This window comes from Pteropus medius, unplaced genomic scaffold (assembly GCF_902729225.1).
Source record: "Pteropus medius unplaced genomic scaffold, Ma_sr-lr_union100, whole genome shotgun sequence".
In the NCBI taxonomy this organism is placed as follows: Eukaryota; Metazoa; Chordata; class Mammalia; order Chiroptera; family Pteropodidae; genus Pteropus; species Pteropus medius.
Genome location: NW_024349797.1, coordinates 18,759,720 through 18,774,232, shown reverse-complemented (window position 1 = coordinate 18,774,232; position 14,513 = coordinate 18,759,720). Strand labels below are relative to the sequence as shown.

The window sequence follows — 14,513 nt, the reverse complement described above, 5'->3', positions numbered from 1 at the left end:
AACACTGAAGAGTACTAAAATTCGACTTTCTACACAACGCGGGAGTCTCTGCCCAAAATCTAGCTTTCTACTCTGTAGAGACAGAGAGCTCTAGGACTTGAGGCGGCATTTCAAAGATTAGCCTTCCAAGGATAGCCGCCTCTCCGCGCTGCGTTTTTCAACATCTGACCGGTGCGGTGATAAACGCTTCACGTGACAACTAAACGATCCTCACCAGGGGGCAAAAAGCCACAGCCGTGGTGCAGGGTCAGGGCTGCTCAAACGTGGTTCGCCCCTGACAATTTCTGATCTATCTACATCGTCCCTGTGCTATTATTTACTTAATATTTTCTTCAAATCAACTTCCATATTTTAAAAACTGAAATACTTACTTTAGGCTTGTCCTAAGCAGTACAGAAATCAGCAGTTTAATATGCTACTTATATTTTGAATACATATTAAAATAAATGCTTAAATGTGTAAATAAATGTGTGTCTCTTCACCGTCTAAAAACCCTGTCCGTGCTGTAAGTTAAGGTAAGGTCCACCACCATTTACGGGATCCGATCCCACCCCAATTTCTCTAACAAAGTATATCTTGAAGTTATTCATAAATGTTTAAATTCCAAGTTCTTGTTCCCAAGGCAACTATAAAAAATCCACATCTTAAAATCTCTAATCACTAAAACTCTGAAGTGCTTGGATTACTGTACAAATATTATATGCTACAAAAAGATGAAGCTTGTAAGAAAAAAACCTGTGAGTGAACAATATATGTAGATATGCAGAGACAGATATATTTCGCGGGGCTTCCTTAAAGGAAGCCAGTCTGGAAAGCCTCTCATCGTGCCCACTCTTGATACTGGCCCGCCTGTTTTCTTCCCATAGAGCTTGCACACTTACATAATTCTTACGTAATCTAACTTTCGAACATACATATTTTCTCTCTCACAGATATAATTATTCCACTTTCTCTTTCATAATCCTTTCCCTTCTTTGTACCTCTCATTTCGTATAGCAGGTGCTGAAGAAATGCTCGTGGAACTGAACAAAATCAATGTAAACCAAATCTTACGACCACGACAAATTGTGTATTTGTATCACGCAAAAAGAGGCCTTTATTTTAAGTTTGTTTTTTTTTTTTTTATCTCTTTAAAAAGCCTTTGTCAAACGTTTTGTACACTCTGGGAAATATATGACAGTTAGAAGATGCACATCATAGTAATTTTTCCTACGAGTACTCTAGAACCTTTCACAGACAACGGGAGGCAGCTGAAAGAATATAAACTAAAGATTCACAATTTTATAAATTAGCCTTTAATAAATTGTACGAAGTATTTACTTTCATAAAAAAGCTTGTTTTTCAAAGACAGGTATTTCACTGTTACCCCCACCCGCAAGACTCACATGAAAACAAAACAGAAAAACAGAAAAAACTCAAATGAAAGGAAGAAAAGAGAAACTGGTTCACAGCATTTGATTTACTTCTGGACTCTCGTTCTGGTTTTTGAACCTTCAAGAGAAAACAAAGAAATTAATCATTAATTTACAAAAGCAAAAGAACAGAAATATTTCTATATATAGTTATTAACATTTTAAATTTTATTGACCGTGACGCTTTAGAGGGATGAAATTTCGACAAAGGTGTAACTGTTAATACCCCGAAGATCTTAGTGAACTGTCAATTTTCTAACATGTCAAAACATATGCAAAGTCTACCGTCTACTCGAGTTCATCAGAACTCTTCCACTGATAGAACATACCCAGTTTACATGGGTCCCGAAATATTTCTCCCCCAAAATTTTATTATACAATTTAAAACATTAAACTCATGTAAAGCATGGCACCACAAGATGAACATTCACTCGATGGGGGAAGCGATGAGGTCAGGCGTATTATGAAAAGCAAGAAATTTTATTCTAAGCGTGATGCCTTTCAAAGCCTGTCCCCTACACTCGGGAGAGCACTGGGCTACTCCAAAACGCAGTCCTTCGCACTAGGAACGGAACAGATCCCGACTGAGTAGCCTTCTAGAAAAGCATCGGATCTGATACTGGTCTAAGTAACTCATGACAGTTCCTAGTCAACTACTCCTGCGCTGGAATAAACCGGTGATGCTTTGTCGGGGGCATGGGAGCTCTGCCTCACCACGCCCACCCCTGCCCCACCTCCAGCTCCAGCACAGCAGAGTCAGAGGACGCCATGCGTCAGCCTGACCACGACTGCCTCGTGCTGCCACAGGAAGTGTGCCTTCCGGCTGCCTCACACTTCGCTCTCCAGGGAAAGAGCAATGGTACCAGTGTGAGTGGCAGCCGTGGCTCATAATTAATCAATGAATGCACCAAACAACAAAGAGATCGATACTTCTTTTCTGAAACACACAAAACAGTCTTTGAATCTAGGACAAAATATCTACCACACATGTCTAAGGTGAGTGTCTAAAGGTTTTCTGATCGCAGGTTTATTTAGTTATTTAACTGGAACATCCGTTTAAAAATTAGTGCTCTTTTATTTTTCCGTCCTAGTTTCTATTCGACGGCCATACACTATATTAAAGCAAACTTCAAACATATATGAGTATCTTTTTTTTTCTGCCACTTAAAATGCATAGCCCGTAATTATGGTTGGTTTAAACTTTTGAGTTTTTTCTTCAGTTTTTGTGACATAGCCTTCTTTTAAAATTATCCCGGGGTAGATTTTTAGGTTTTCATTTAAGAATTTTGAAATTAATTTTGCACAGACAACTGAGAATGCTGTGATTGCCTGCGAGAGGCATAATGGGATATCCCAAGATCAGGGTCAATAACCTATACTGGAGTACATCTCCCTTTCAATCCATTTCGAATCTATAGTCACATCACAAAAGACATTAACGTTAACAATGATTACAGCTATACTCGAGTATTATCACTTTCATTAACATCCCAATGTGACATTTTACTCTTAAATTAAACATCGCTGCTGCCTATCCTCTTCGATCTAGATTTAAAGTTTCCCCACTGCAACTAAAAGTTCTATCACCACCCGGAATTTATTATATAATCAATATTATGCAACTTAGACACAATATTTTCCTAATAATTCTCACTGCTACAGAAAAAAAAAATCTAGTTTCCTTCTCATTTCTTTAAAAAATATACTCATTTTCATCATACGCTACCACCGGTTAAAAAGTCCAATCAGACTAATGTATAAAATTTAATATTCGAAAAATAAAATATACCAGTCTGGGATACTCTTGTATGATTTTTATAATGCAGGAGGCAAAAAATAAGTGGGAAATTTCTTTGTACAGTGTCCTTAAAAATACCTCCTTCTTGACTAGACCATAGATATGACATTTAAGAAGTAAACATAAATCATGTTTTCCTCACAGAATCCTCGAGAATGGGCCAAAATCCAAGGTACTTCAAAAAAAGAAAGAAAGAAAAAGAAAACACCAACGAGACTTGGTTTTTGAGCACTGTCCATCTTATGAACAGCAGGGACAAAGCATACTAGCCATAAATATCATGGCTACTTTAACTAATTTTTAGTACAATTCTGAAATATTGGCATGGTTTTGAAATGCCAGAATACACATGCTTTTTTAAGGCTTATCATTTTGTCGGGGAGAGAAATTACTTACAGTGAATAACCAAATTTTCTCAATTGGTAAAAATTATGCCTTGCATAAAAATAAAAGGATTAGAGGCCTCTGTTCTTCTTGAAAACCACCCTGTCACCCCCTCTTTCTTTGAGAAAACCTACACAATACACATTTTGAAAGCTTTCAGAATGTGTTCTTACACAATAGGCCCCCAACTAGTCGAAATGAGTTTAGGTGTATCAAGAAAATTATACATGTTTTTAAAATGGTCTAAATAGATATTAAAGGAAAGTTGCTCCCATTTGCTAGGCACGGCATTCTGAAAGAGCACACAGTGAGAAAAATCTCTTACCATATTGTAAACCATAAACTGTGTTTGAAAATAAAATTGTTAATGAAGAAACTGACATTTCTAAAGCTGCTGTTAGAGGTAACCATTCTTCAAATACATTTATGACACAAAATCTTAAAGCTCTAAAACAGAATTTGCTGAATTGCATTACCTTTTTTAAAAAATCCAAATGCAATAATGTGCCTTCTTCGAGTTACTTTAAACTGATGAATACAAATATATACGTTTTCGTCACTCCTGGCTTTTATTTTTTTTGCTAAAAGCAATAACATTTTCCCATCTCAAGTAAAATTTCTCTCATCAATGAATGTTTAGATACTAAAATACCTTAACTAGCCTTATACTTTAGGGGAAAATGAATTACAATGGGAAAATAGGAAAATAGACAGCATTTAAGTAAAGCAATTCAGAGTTTATATGAATAAGGGAGAATCTGATTACTCTTTATCTTCTTTGTTTAATCAAAAAAAATCTGGACTGTTCTTAAATTAGCGATGGGATCCACTCTCTTCTTTTGTCATTAATAAACAGAACAAAAATACTCTCACGGTAAAAACTATCAATAGAAGGACCTTAAGTTAAATTCTTAGGTATAAAAAACATTTTTTATAGTTATAGCCAAATTTAAAATCATTATGTATCAAAACAAATACCTCTGATGCTCACTAGGCAAAGTGACCACGACCCCAGGCAGCCTGGAGAGACCGAGTCCTCCTCCTGCATAGCTGTGAATTCGCTTTGCTCTAAACGGGTATCGACCTTACTAGAACAATGTAGGGCTTTCCTAAACTAAAACAGCCAGTTGTAGAATTTAAGGGATTTCTTTAAGGAAGAATGTGACTCTGTCTTTGTAAATGCTCCTCAGTCTCGCTCCCACTCAGTCGTAGCCGCTGCCGCTAGCCTCTGGCTGAGACAGGCTTCCGTGTACTGCTCCTCGGGACGCCTCACTTCCTAGTGACAGAACGGACAAGACAGGGGGCAGGGGAACAGGAGGGAACGGAGGACGGCGACAGAGAAGGGAGAGGGACCACTTCGAAAGCTGCAGCCTCCAGAGTGAAGTCACGTACTCCCTGTTCAGACACCCCGAGCGTCCTCTTGGGGGAATTCAGAAAAACCTAAGTTTATGCAGATAGACCTATGTTCCATCCGTAATACGTAACGAAGAAAATGTTCAAATCGGGGCGAAAACAGCTCTTTGCGAGCTGAAGCTCCGCCTTCTACAAACACGCACTGGGGCCACAGTCGGAGGAGGTTACAACACACCGCTGACCTGACTCAACAGGGCACTTACGCTTTAATGGAATTTTTACCAAAAAATTCTCCTTTTCTATTAAAAATCAAGGACCAACAAAATAATAAACAAAAGGCAGACAGGAGAGAAATCTGGAAAAATACACGGTATAGTAGCCAGCGCTGAATCTCTCTTCATAGAGTCAACAAACTTATGAGACCTGGGACACGCTTCTCCCTTCTGGGCGCCCCCGCCACCCCCAGGTCGCCCACGCACACCGCGGCCGGGCCCTTCACCCACCAGACCAGGCCAAAGGCCCCCTGGGCCTGCCCCGCGGTGCCGCTTCGCTAATGTCAGTTTGAGTCATCCAAAAAATAACTTTAGGCTTTGCTTTCTGCCTCAAGAGCTTTGAAAACTGATGATCTAAGGCTTTGATCCCTTGTGTCCCAACTTGTCAAGACAAGCAGAGCTGGCACTGCGTGGGGACCGGCCTCGGTGCACGGGCGGGGGTCGGGGGGCGAGCGCGGGGAGCGCCTGAGAGGTCAGAGCCCTGCGCCCCGGGTCTAAGCCTTGTCCACCGCCCTGCCGGTTACACGCTCGGGGTCTTGGGGTCCAGATCTGCAAAACGAGAGTGGCTCCCGGTCCCAACTTCATGACTGCTGTCAACAGCAGACAACACGTGTGTCCAAAAGACACTGTGACACATGCTACGCAAATGTAAGACCTTCCCCTGTGGTATTTTACCATGACATCTAAGTGCCGTGACCCAAACAGTGAGCCCCCTACTCAAAGGGAATCGTGTCGCCGTGGCAACGGCCCCCGGAAGCCGACTCAACTCACGAGTCCGCATGGCCTCCTCCGCCGGCGCCGGGCAGCAGTCCATGTCTTCCACGCTGGACTCCGTGCGCTCCTCCACGTCCTTCTTCCGCTTCTTGCGTATAAAATTATTTTAAAGAGAGAGAGAGAGAGAGAGAGAGATGTGGTCTGATGGTCGAATAAGTAAACATACAGACTTGCCATGTACTAGTATATACGTGAATCCACACCGGGGAGCGTGGGTGGAAACAGGCAGAGCGCACAGTCGCCCGCTCGCCCGAGGGCGGCCGCCCGGAGACCGCCGCAGACGCATCCGGCACGCGGTACTGTGCTTTTTCCTGTGGACACACGTTTTCACTCAAAGGAAGCACGTAAGGCTTCTCTCTGGCACGCCAGATTGCCAGCATCACTACTCGTGCTTTGCGGCCGCTAAGTAAAGGTGACTCGAACACAAGACAAGCACTGATACTGCGACAGTCGGTCTGATAACCCAGACAGCCCCTTAGAGACTAACGGGCGGTGGATCCTCGGGCGACGGGACGATTCGTGTGCAGGGCAACGGCCTCAGATTTCATCCCACTACTCAGAACAGTGCGCAACTTAAAACTTATGAATTGTTTATTTCTGAAATTTTCCACTTAATAATTTTGGACCACTAGATGCAACCTCGGAGGTGGCTGCCAGAGGCAAGGGGTAGATGTGGGAGAAACTGAGGTTCAGCACCTTGAACCGCCGGTAGGCGGGCAGGGGGTACACCTGTGACCTGCACCTCTGACTTGACGCTTGGTGCAGCTCATCGCTGAGAGCCACGTGTCACCGCCAGCACTGATCACACAGAAACTGTTACAGCAAAGTGCTTCATAACTCGGCATCGCCACTCACGGAGGCCGGTGGCACTTATCCGCCCCATTTCACAGTGTGTGTCTGGCGGGTAACCCACTGGATAAATGCGAAGATATATGCCTCGCCCCACACAGTACATCAGTGGTAAAATTCTATCCATGAATCAATAATGGCAAACTTCCAATAAATGTTTTCTTCTGATGTATTTTTATGAAAAGCTTAAGAGGACCATAAACCTTACAATAAAGGAAGAGTCTGGAAAGTACTTAGCTCTCGTACAATCTCAAAAACAGGTTGGATTTTCTTTCCACCATTCTCTCAGGCCTTTCCTATTTTCTATTTACCTTTCCAGGTGGGTGTTACTGCGGAGTTGATGCTTAGATTCTGATACCAGCCATGCTCCCCAAATGTTCATTCAACTTATTATTTCCTATCACTAGGACATTTTCTAACTACTTCATTTCTGTATAACGTTTTTAAACTAACATTTCTATACTTACGTATAACTTAGAAGGACTTTAGTAGTAAATTTAAAACTTCATATTTTTCATATAACTTTACAGCACGTGGTCTCAAATTTAAATGTGTTAAAATGCAAGTTATAACTCAAAGCTTCTCTAAGTTGCCTAAAATGAGTTTGTGCCATTTACGAAATCATGTGATACTTCCCAAATTTCACTGATTCCCAAATTTCGCTGATTGACAATAAATCAGAATATCCTCATTTATATTTTCTAACAATATTAAGTCACACTTCATCTGAGAATTTTCCTTGCTTCCGGCCATTTTGTGGATAGCTACAAAAGAGTATGACACCTGCTGACGGCACAGTGCTCTTTCTTAGTGCATACTGTGGGTTCTGTTCCTAAGAGAACCGTGTGGCGAAGTCACATCTATTCAAACCACGTTATCCTGAAACCTCCAAATGGTCAGAACTGTTAGGTATATATTACAATTAATCCTGCTGTTTCAAAATATTCTTAAGGTGGCCGTGGAAAGATCAGAACTCAGAGATACCCCCGCCATGTTCCCAAAGAAAATGCTTCACATATGCAAAAATAACAACTAGATTAAGCTTAAGAAACTTTAAAAGCATTCGCTTAGCAGATGTGTACATGGAGGTATTCCTTCTCAAAGATCGCTGTGGGAGTGGCTGTACCATCACACAACCGATGCGGGAAGGGGAGAGTGCCTTACATCTTCCTTTTCCAAAGTGTTGCTTCATGATTACCATCTAGACCCTGCTGGGCTGAACAGATTGGCTCGATAATTACATACAATAACTGCAGTGGGCAGGTAACCCTCGGCTGGCACGGGGCAGCTCCCCTGCGAGGACTTCCATATGCAAACGGCGCTGATGGAGTGCGGCAGGCCCTTCTCTCCTGCCGGTGCACGGGCCTGATTAACGCCAGCCAAGACTCCAAGGTTAGCGTGTCAGCAGATTTGTGATGCATTAGGCAGGAATAAACACAGACACTTTGGTTCGTCCAGACCAAAATTAAGGACGAATATTTCAAGACTATACATTGCTTTCCGTACAGGAGAAAATGCATTTTACGGTTTCAGGAGGGCAGATTTTTAAATGCTCATTCGAAAAGGAGCTATCCAATACATTCTACCCAAGAACCTAGTACATTCATCTTGTTCTCAAGCTTATTTAATAAAAAGGAGCTTTCCTAATCTCCTTGCAGGTAAATTACACAGGGATGAAAATCAGACAGCATTCAACCAACAAAAGAAACACCTGTGTTTTAAGCAGCACGCCTCGGTAAAGTGCCGAGTTTCATTAATGCACACTTCCGCTGGGCATCTCCCGCCTAACTTTTCTGATAATGTATGCAGTTTGGAGAGAAAGGGCCAATGGTGTACAGACTAAGACCAATTTTTACAAAAAACAAAACAAAACAAAAAAACCTTCAAGAATCTAAGTACAAATTGCCAGTTATAAAAATAGTCATGGGAGTGTATAGTACAGCATAATGAACAGTCAGTAATATCATAATAACTATGCATGCTGTTGAAAGGGTACTAGACTTATTGGGGTGAACAGTTCCTAAAGTATAGAAATGCCTAATCACTATATTGTACACCTGAAAATAATATAATATTGTATGTTGAATGTAATTGAAAAATAAATTAAAAAAAAGGAAGGAATTCTGACCCATGCTACAACGTGGACGAATGGTGAGGATGTTATGCTCAGGGAAATAGCCAAATAGTACGTGATGCCACTTACATGAGGTCCCTAAAGTGATCAAACTCATAGGAACAGAAAGCAGAATCAGGGTGCCTGGAGCTGGGGAAGGGGGAACGGGGAGTTAGTGTTTAATGGGACAGAGTTTCTGTTTTGTGAGATGAAGCGTTCTGGGATGACGGTGGTGACGCATGCACGACAATGTGAATGTACTAATGCCACTGAACTGTGTACGTAAAAAATGGTACGTTATATGTATTTTACCACAAAAAGAAATTTTTTTAACCTGTATCTAGGTATGTAAAATTCCAAACAATCTACTGCCAGCTTCTTTCTCTTGATTATCTCCAAATGCTTCGTTTTGTTATTTGTCAAAATAACTTCGGAGAGTGGATACGGCTGTCCCTGGGCTTCTGCAGGGGACTGGCTCCAGGACTGCCCCATGGGTGCCCAAATCAGAGGACACTCCATCCCGTATACAAGATGACATGAAATCTGCATACAGGCTACCGTAGGGTCTGCTGACACATCGCTTCAATTCACGTAGACTCAGCACATGGCAAAGTCTAGTTTTCTCTTTGGCATTCTGGGATTTTTTTTTTTTTTTTTTTTTGAGTATTTGTGATCCGAATATGGTTGGATCAGCGGATATGAAACCCGCAAATGCAGAAGACTGACTGTATTTCAGTTCTCTTTGAACAGAAAGCAGCGTCACAAAGTGATTATGCTAATATCTGATTTTGTCATATTCCATACCAGGTTTCACAGGTGCCTTTTCTTGCATTTATAAATGAAACTAAAATATTGTATGACACACAAGAATAATTTATAAACTTAGGATAGAGTTTTCATTTAATTCAGCATGGCTAAATATCTTTAAAAAATTACGTTTTAAAGGGCATTAGCGCATATATATACACATTGTATTTTTGAAGTGTTCAGATATGGTAGGCTAATATTTAGTTAATTAGTAGCTTCTCACTTCCAATTTAGAAAAGGAGACAAACCACCCAGATGCATTCGGACTGACAATTTACTAACAGTCTAAATACTGACTGGAGACCAGTTATAGACTTGAAGCTGTTTTAATGGAAAAGAGTATTAAAATCCTCACAGGCAAAAAAAAAACAAAGACCGATTCTTTGCTTCTCAAGTCAAACGTGAAAGGATCACCTCGAGATGCTTCCAGGAGCCTCTCAGAAAGGCCGGATTCATGGCTCTGTCGAAAGAGAGGGGTACCCAGGGGCTGCTCCTCGGTTTCTCCCCTAATCACAAAAGCCAGGAATGTTCATTACAGAAACTTAGAATACACAGCCTAAAAACTAAATGTTTGGTACGGCACATGTGTCAAAAACAAAGAATTCTAAATTCTCACGAATATGTGACTGCATTAATCAGTTCATCTTATTTCATTTATCTGATTAAGGCCACTTGAAGTCACCATGCAAAGTGTACATTTTGTAAATTACTATTACATTCCTTGGAACAGAAGAAAACCAAGAGGATGTGCGGGTGTTTCCGCTCTGGCTGCTGTGAAGTCCGGGCTCCTGGAGCTCCGCCCGCCCACGGCTCCGCGAGGCACTACGCTCCCCCGCCCCCACAGTGGTCCCAGGGAGCCCAGTGCACAGCCGGGCTTTGGCTGGAATGTGTCCCTCCCCGCCGGGTTACCACACATGGAGTGCTTGGCGGGGCTGTTCTCACACGTGTCTCTGTTCTGCTATGTGTCCTCCTGGAGGGCCAGGACTTCGTGTCCCTCATCAGTGGAACCCTCACGGGGCATTTCCTTCCACAACGACACGCCCTCAATCTTAACAGAGGCAGAGGTCCCGCGGCATATTGACAAAGCACCTACTGTGTGCCTGGCACTGTTACAGGCTTCATTCTCAAGTTGAAACAGACACTAAAAAATTAAGGACAGAGTAATTTTTGCTTTTAAAAAAACACTGAGTATGCACAAGTTAAATTTCTAAAACGGTGTTTAAGCCCTGTAAGAAATCATTTCGGAGTTCCACAAATGAGTCTTCTTTAGTATCTAATGTAATCCCACAATCATGGAATTTCATTCTATGAAGTATCAATCCATATGTAAATATAAAACGTGCATGACTTCAGGCTCAAACCTTAATTTTATTTGTTTTGGTGGTAGTGTTGTTACTATTTATTTGTTCAAATTTAGGTCTCTCGCCTGTCAACACTTTTAGTTATCAACTCTGGAGGTGAGAAGAGGGAGTACAATGCAAGTAATTTTGCTAATTATTAACGGGTCTGGAGGAAGGGGTTTAGCAAAATAAAATGTTTAAATACATGGCTAACGAAATGTGGAATATCTTATGTTCTTCACTAGTTCAAGCTATCCCCACTCTTATAATGCTATGAAGAATTAACCATAATTGAAAAAGATGCCCCAAAAATTACTGCTAATTCACAAGTGTGCCGAAAAAATACTGATGCATTTTTAGGCACCGTCAGAATAAATAAGTGAAACAAACTTCATCGGGTTGGCAATCGGAACTGCTTGCTTGCGCCGTGAGCAATACATTCTTTAGCAAAAGCACTACTTTCACAAAGTAGATGAAATATGTCTACTTGCTTACTTGGAGCAAATATGTGTCCCTTCGGAAGTTGGATCTGCTGACAAAAAAGGGCTGCTTTACAGCCCCACTGTCACTCCTCCTCCTAGGGAAGAACACTGAGTTGGTGAGCAGACAATGAGACAAAAAATAAGCCGAACCCTGATCACGTGACATGCAGGAACACTGCATGCGTGAGAACTTACTCTCATCAAATGTCTGTATAATAATGGCAATCACAGCCTGGAACGATCTCCCAGCAGCATTTCTGAAACCAGTAGATCCAACTTCCCACTTGTTGGCAACAATGGCCTTTCATGACGAATATCATTCATATCACAAGGACTAGGAAACTTCCAACATGATCAAGCCTATAGTCACTTAACGACTGAAAGAAGTTTCCACAGATTCAGTAAATCAAGGTCTAGAGCAGCCCCCAGGCCGCAGACCGGTACCCGTCCATGGCCTGGTAAGAACCAGGCTGCAGAGCAGGAGGTGAGTGAGCAAAGTTTCATCTGTATTTGCGGCCACTCCCTAGCGCCAGCATCACCGCCTGAGCTCCACCTCAGGTCATCAGGCACTAGATCCTCGTAGGCACACCAGTCCCTGGTGCCAAAAAGGTTGGGGACCACTAGTCTAGAAGACAAATATGTCACTGTATTTTTTCTATGTTGGAATTAATATGACACCTACCTCCTCATTCATATTTTCCTCTAGGGGTTCTATGACCTGCACCATTAATGTTAAAAATTTTTAGCAAAGTTAAGCTGTTTCAAGGGCAATATATGAAGAGATGCAAATGGGCATCTAGTCGTGCCTTAATTGTCTTTAATATCGTATGTCTCATATCACTAGGAGATTTTTAAGTTCCTTGAACTCTCTGAGAAAAAAAAGCTTTATAAATGTATAATAATACATAATGGTTGCAAGGCCCTGGACAAATCACCTAACCTCTTTTGAATTTATTTTCATCATTTGTAAACAGATGCATCTCACATCGATGCTGTAAGGTATACATAAAATAATTCAAAAGTACTGACAGAACACTACACAACTGTTCAACGATAACCTAAAGCTATTAGAAATACTAAGCACCATCAAGTCCCCTGGAGAATTCTCAAAATAAAGCATAAGACTTGGAAGCTGTAAAGAGGCCAACATTTATAAGTAAATATTTCAATGAAAACCAACCCTACGTATGTCCTGGTGGGGAACCGAACAATCTCAAGCCATACCTGAACGAGACTCTTACAAAAGAAATGAGGCTTAGAGTTCTCTTAACAACAGACTGCCTGACCTCCCCGCATAAGGCTACGTCCATGAAATACCTAACGCCTACCACACAGGCAGAAAACGGCGAATACAGAATTCTCTGGCACTTGGAAGTCCTCTGCTTTATATCAGCTACCTATAACCCTTTAGCATCAATCAACAGCTTCAGGGGGGAAAGTCAACTTCAAACTGACTAGATTCATATACTTTAATATGGGTAAATTGAGGGGCTCCACTGTGGAGTCTTCATTCCACAGTAATCACCACCTTGCCTTTGTTGCGAATCAACTTTTATGAATTCGCAATCATTTCCTATTCAAAACCTATTTTAACACACTTGCCAGCGAAATGTAAACCCGTCTTCATTCACATCTGCCAGAGACCCTAGTTCATAAACTGACTTTTAAGTTTGTAAGGTCTTAGCTCAAAAGAAGGCATTAAAACAGACTCCAATGAGAACGTCCCACGTGTTGTTTTCTCGACATCGAGAAACCGGACAGACTTAAGACAACTTAGGGAGACAATGCGAACAGTAAGGACACATCAGCATCCACTGGTCACTGGCTACGTGTCCAGAACTGTTCCAAGCACTATATACATCTCGTTTAATCCACACAACAAAAATCTTATGTGCGAGATGGAGAACATTATTTTTCGCACAGAAAGCTTTTAGAAAATGCATCCTTCATTAAAAAGAAATGTATCAACTTCAACAATCCAAATTTATACATTTAAAATATAGTTTCTCTTTATCATGCTGAAAAAGCTAGATCGATTTTCACCAAATGTGGAGGGTCTACTTGGGGCAAGGGTCTACTCGGGGCAGTCCAGCCTAAACTCTAGGCCACACGCTGTGAATGAAGTAGGCCTGAGGTACGACCACCTCAGAGGAAGAGGAAGCCATCCACCAGAGCGGCTGCAGACCTCTGGTTTGCAGTGCAAGGCCTTTGCTCTTGTTCAGCTCTTTGTAACAAGTGCCAGCGGGGATTTATTTAATAATGGTTAGTGATTTTTCTGAGAAACTCTAGAAAAGCCAACTAGCATATAACTTAAAAAACTCTGGAGGTGGCAAGCAGGGTATGTGCACATCATTCATTAGGAGCAACAATACACACTGCCTAGAGATGAAAAAATAAAACAAGTTTCAGGGCCACTCTCCAGATCCACCCAGTGAACCCAGGTGTGACACCCAAGAGAGCCGAGTCAACAGCACCCTTTTCGCTGGCTTGGGCAAGCAACTTAATCAAAACCCTACAGGAAAATAGCTAATAGAGGTATGAATGTCCTTTTAACTTGCTGAGTTCCTTCTAGTAAATTAAGCTGTTCTTACCCCAGATGGGAAAGGACAAAATTCTTTAAGGACAGAACTAATGTTATTGATCTTTGCAGCCCCAGAGACCTAGCCTGGACCAGGCACATAAATTAGACCTTATACATAATTATTGAATGTTGATTTAAGAGTAGACACTAAATCTAATAACTGTTAGAACTATACTGCCAGATTCTAATGAAAGTGTTTAGTTCTAATCAACAATGAAAATCTTTGGCTGTACTTTTTAAGGGCAGATTGATTATTAGACTCTTTCTTCTTCAGCTTTACGTCATTCCAGAATTCTGTGCTTTAAATAAAACTCTTAGGCTGTTGAGACAGAAAACATTTCCCAGTGA

General features: G+C 41.4%; 1 protein-coding gene across 9 annotated transcripts in view; it reads right to left on the bottom strand.

Moving 5' to 3' along the window:
* Nucleotides 1–1,272: 1,272 nt before the first annotated feature.
* The window catches only part of VRK1 (VRK serine/threonine kinase 1), a 62,936-nt gene continuing 49,695 nt past the window's right edge, over nucleotides 1,273–14,513 (bottom strand). For 3 of the 9 annotated variants that reach the window (XM_039884178.1, XM_039884186.1, XM_039884180.1), the window contains 2 exons: nucleotides 5,986–6,081; nucleotides 1,273–1,491 (listed from right to left, as the gene is read on the bottom strand). In XM_039884178.1, the coding sequence (XP_039740112.1) occupies nucleotides 1,363–1,491; nucleotides 5,986–6,081 (225 nt within the window). In that variant the 3' untranslated portion in view covers nucleotides 1,273–1,362. Of the gene's footprint in view, nucleotides 1,492–4,140; nucleotides 4,871–5,985; nucleotides 6,082–14,513 lie in introns of those variants that run through there. The other 6 variants (XM_039884179.1, XM_039884181.1, XM_039884184.1 and 3 more) reach the window with 5 other exon arrangements.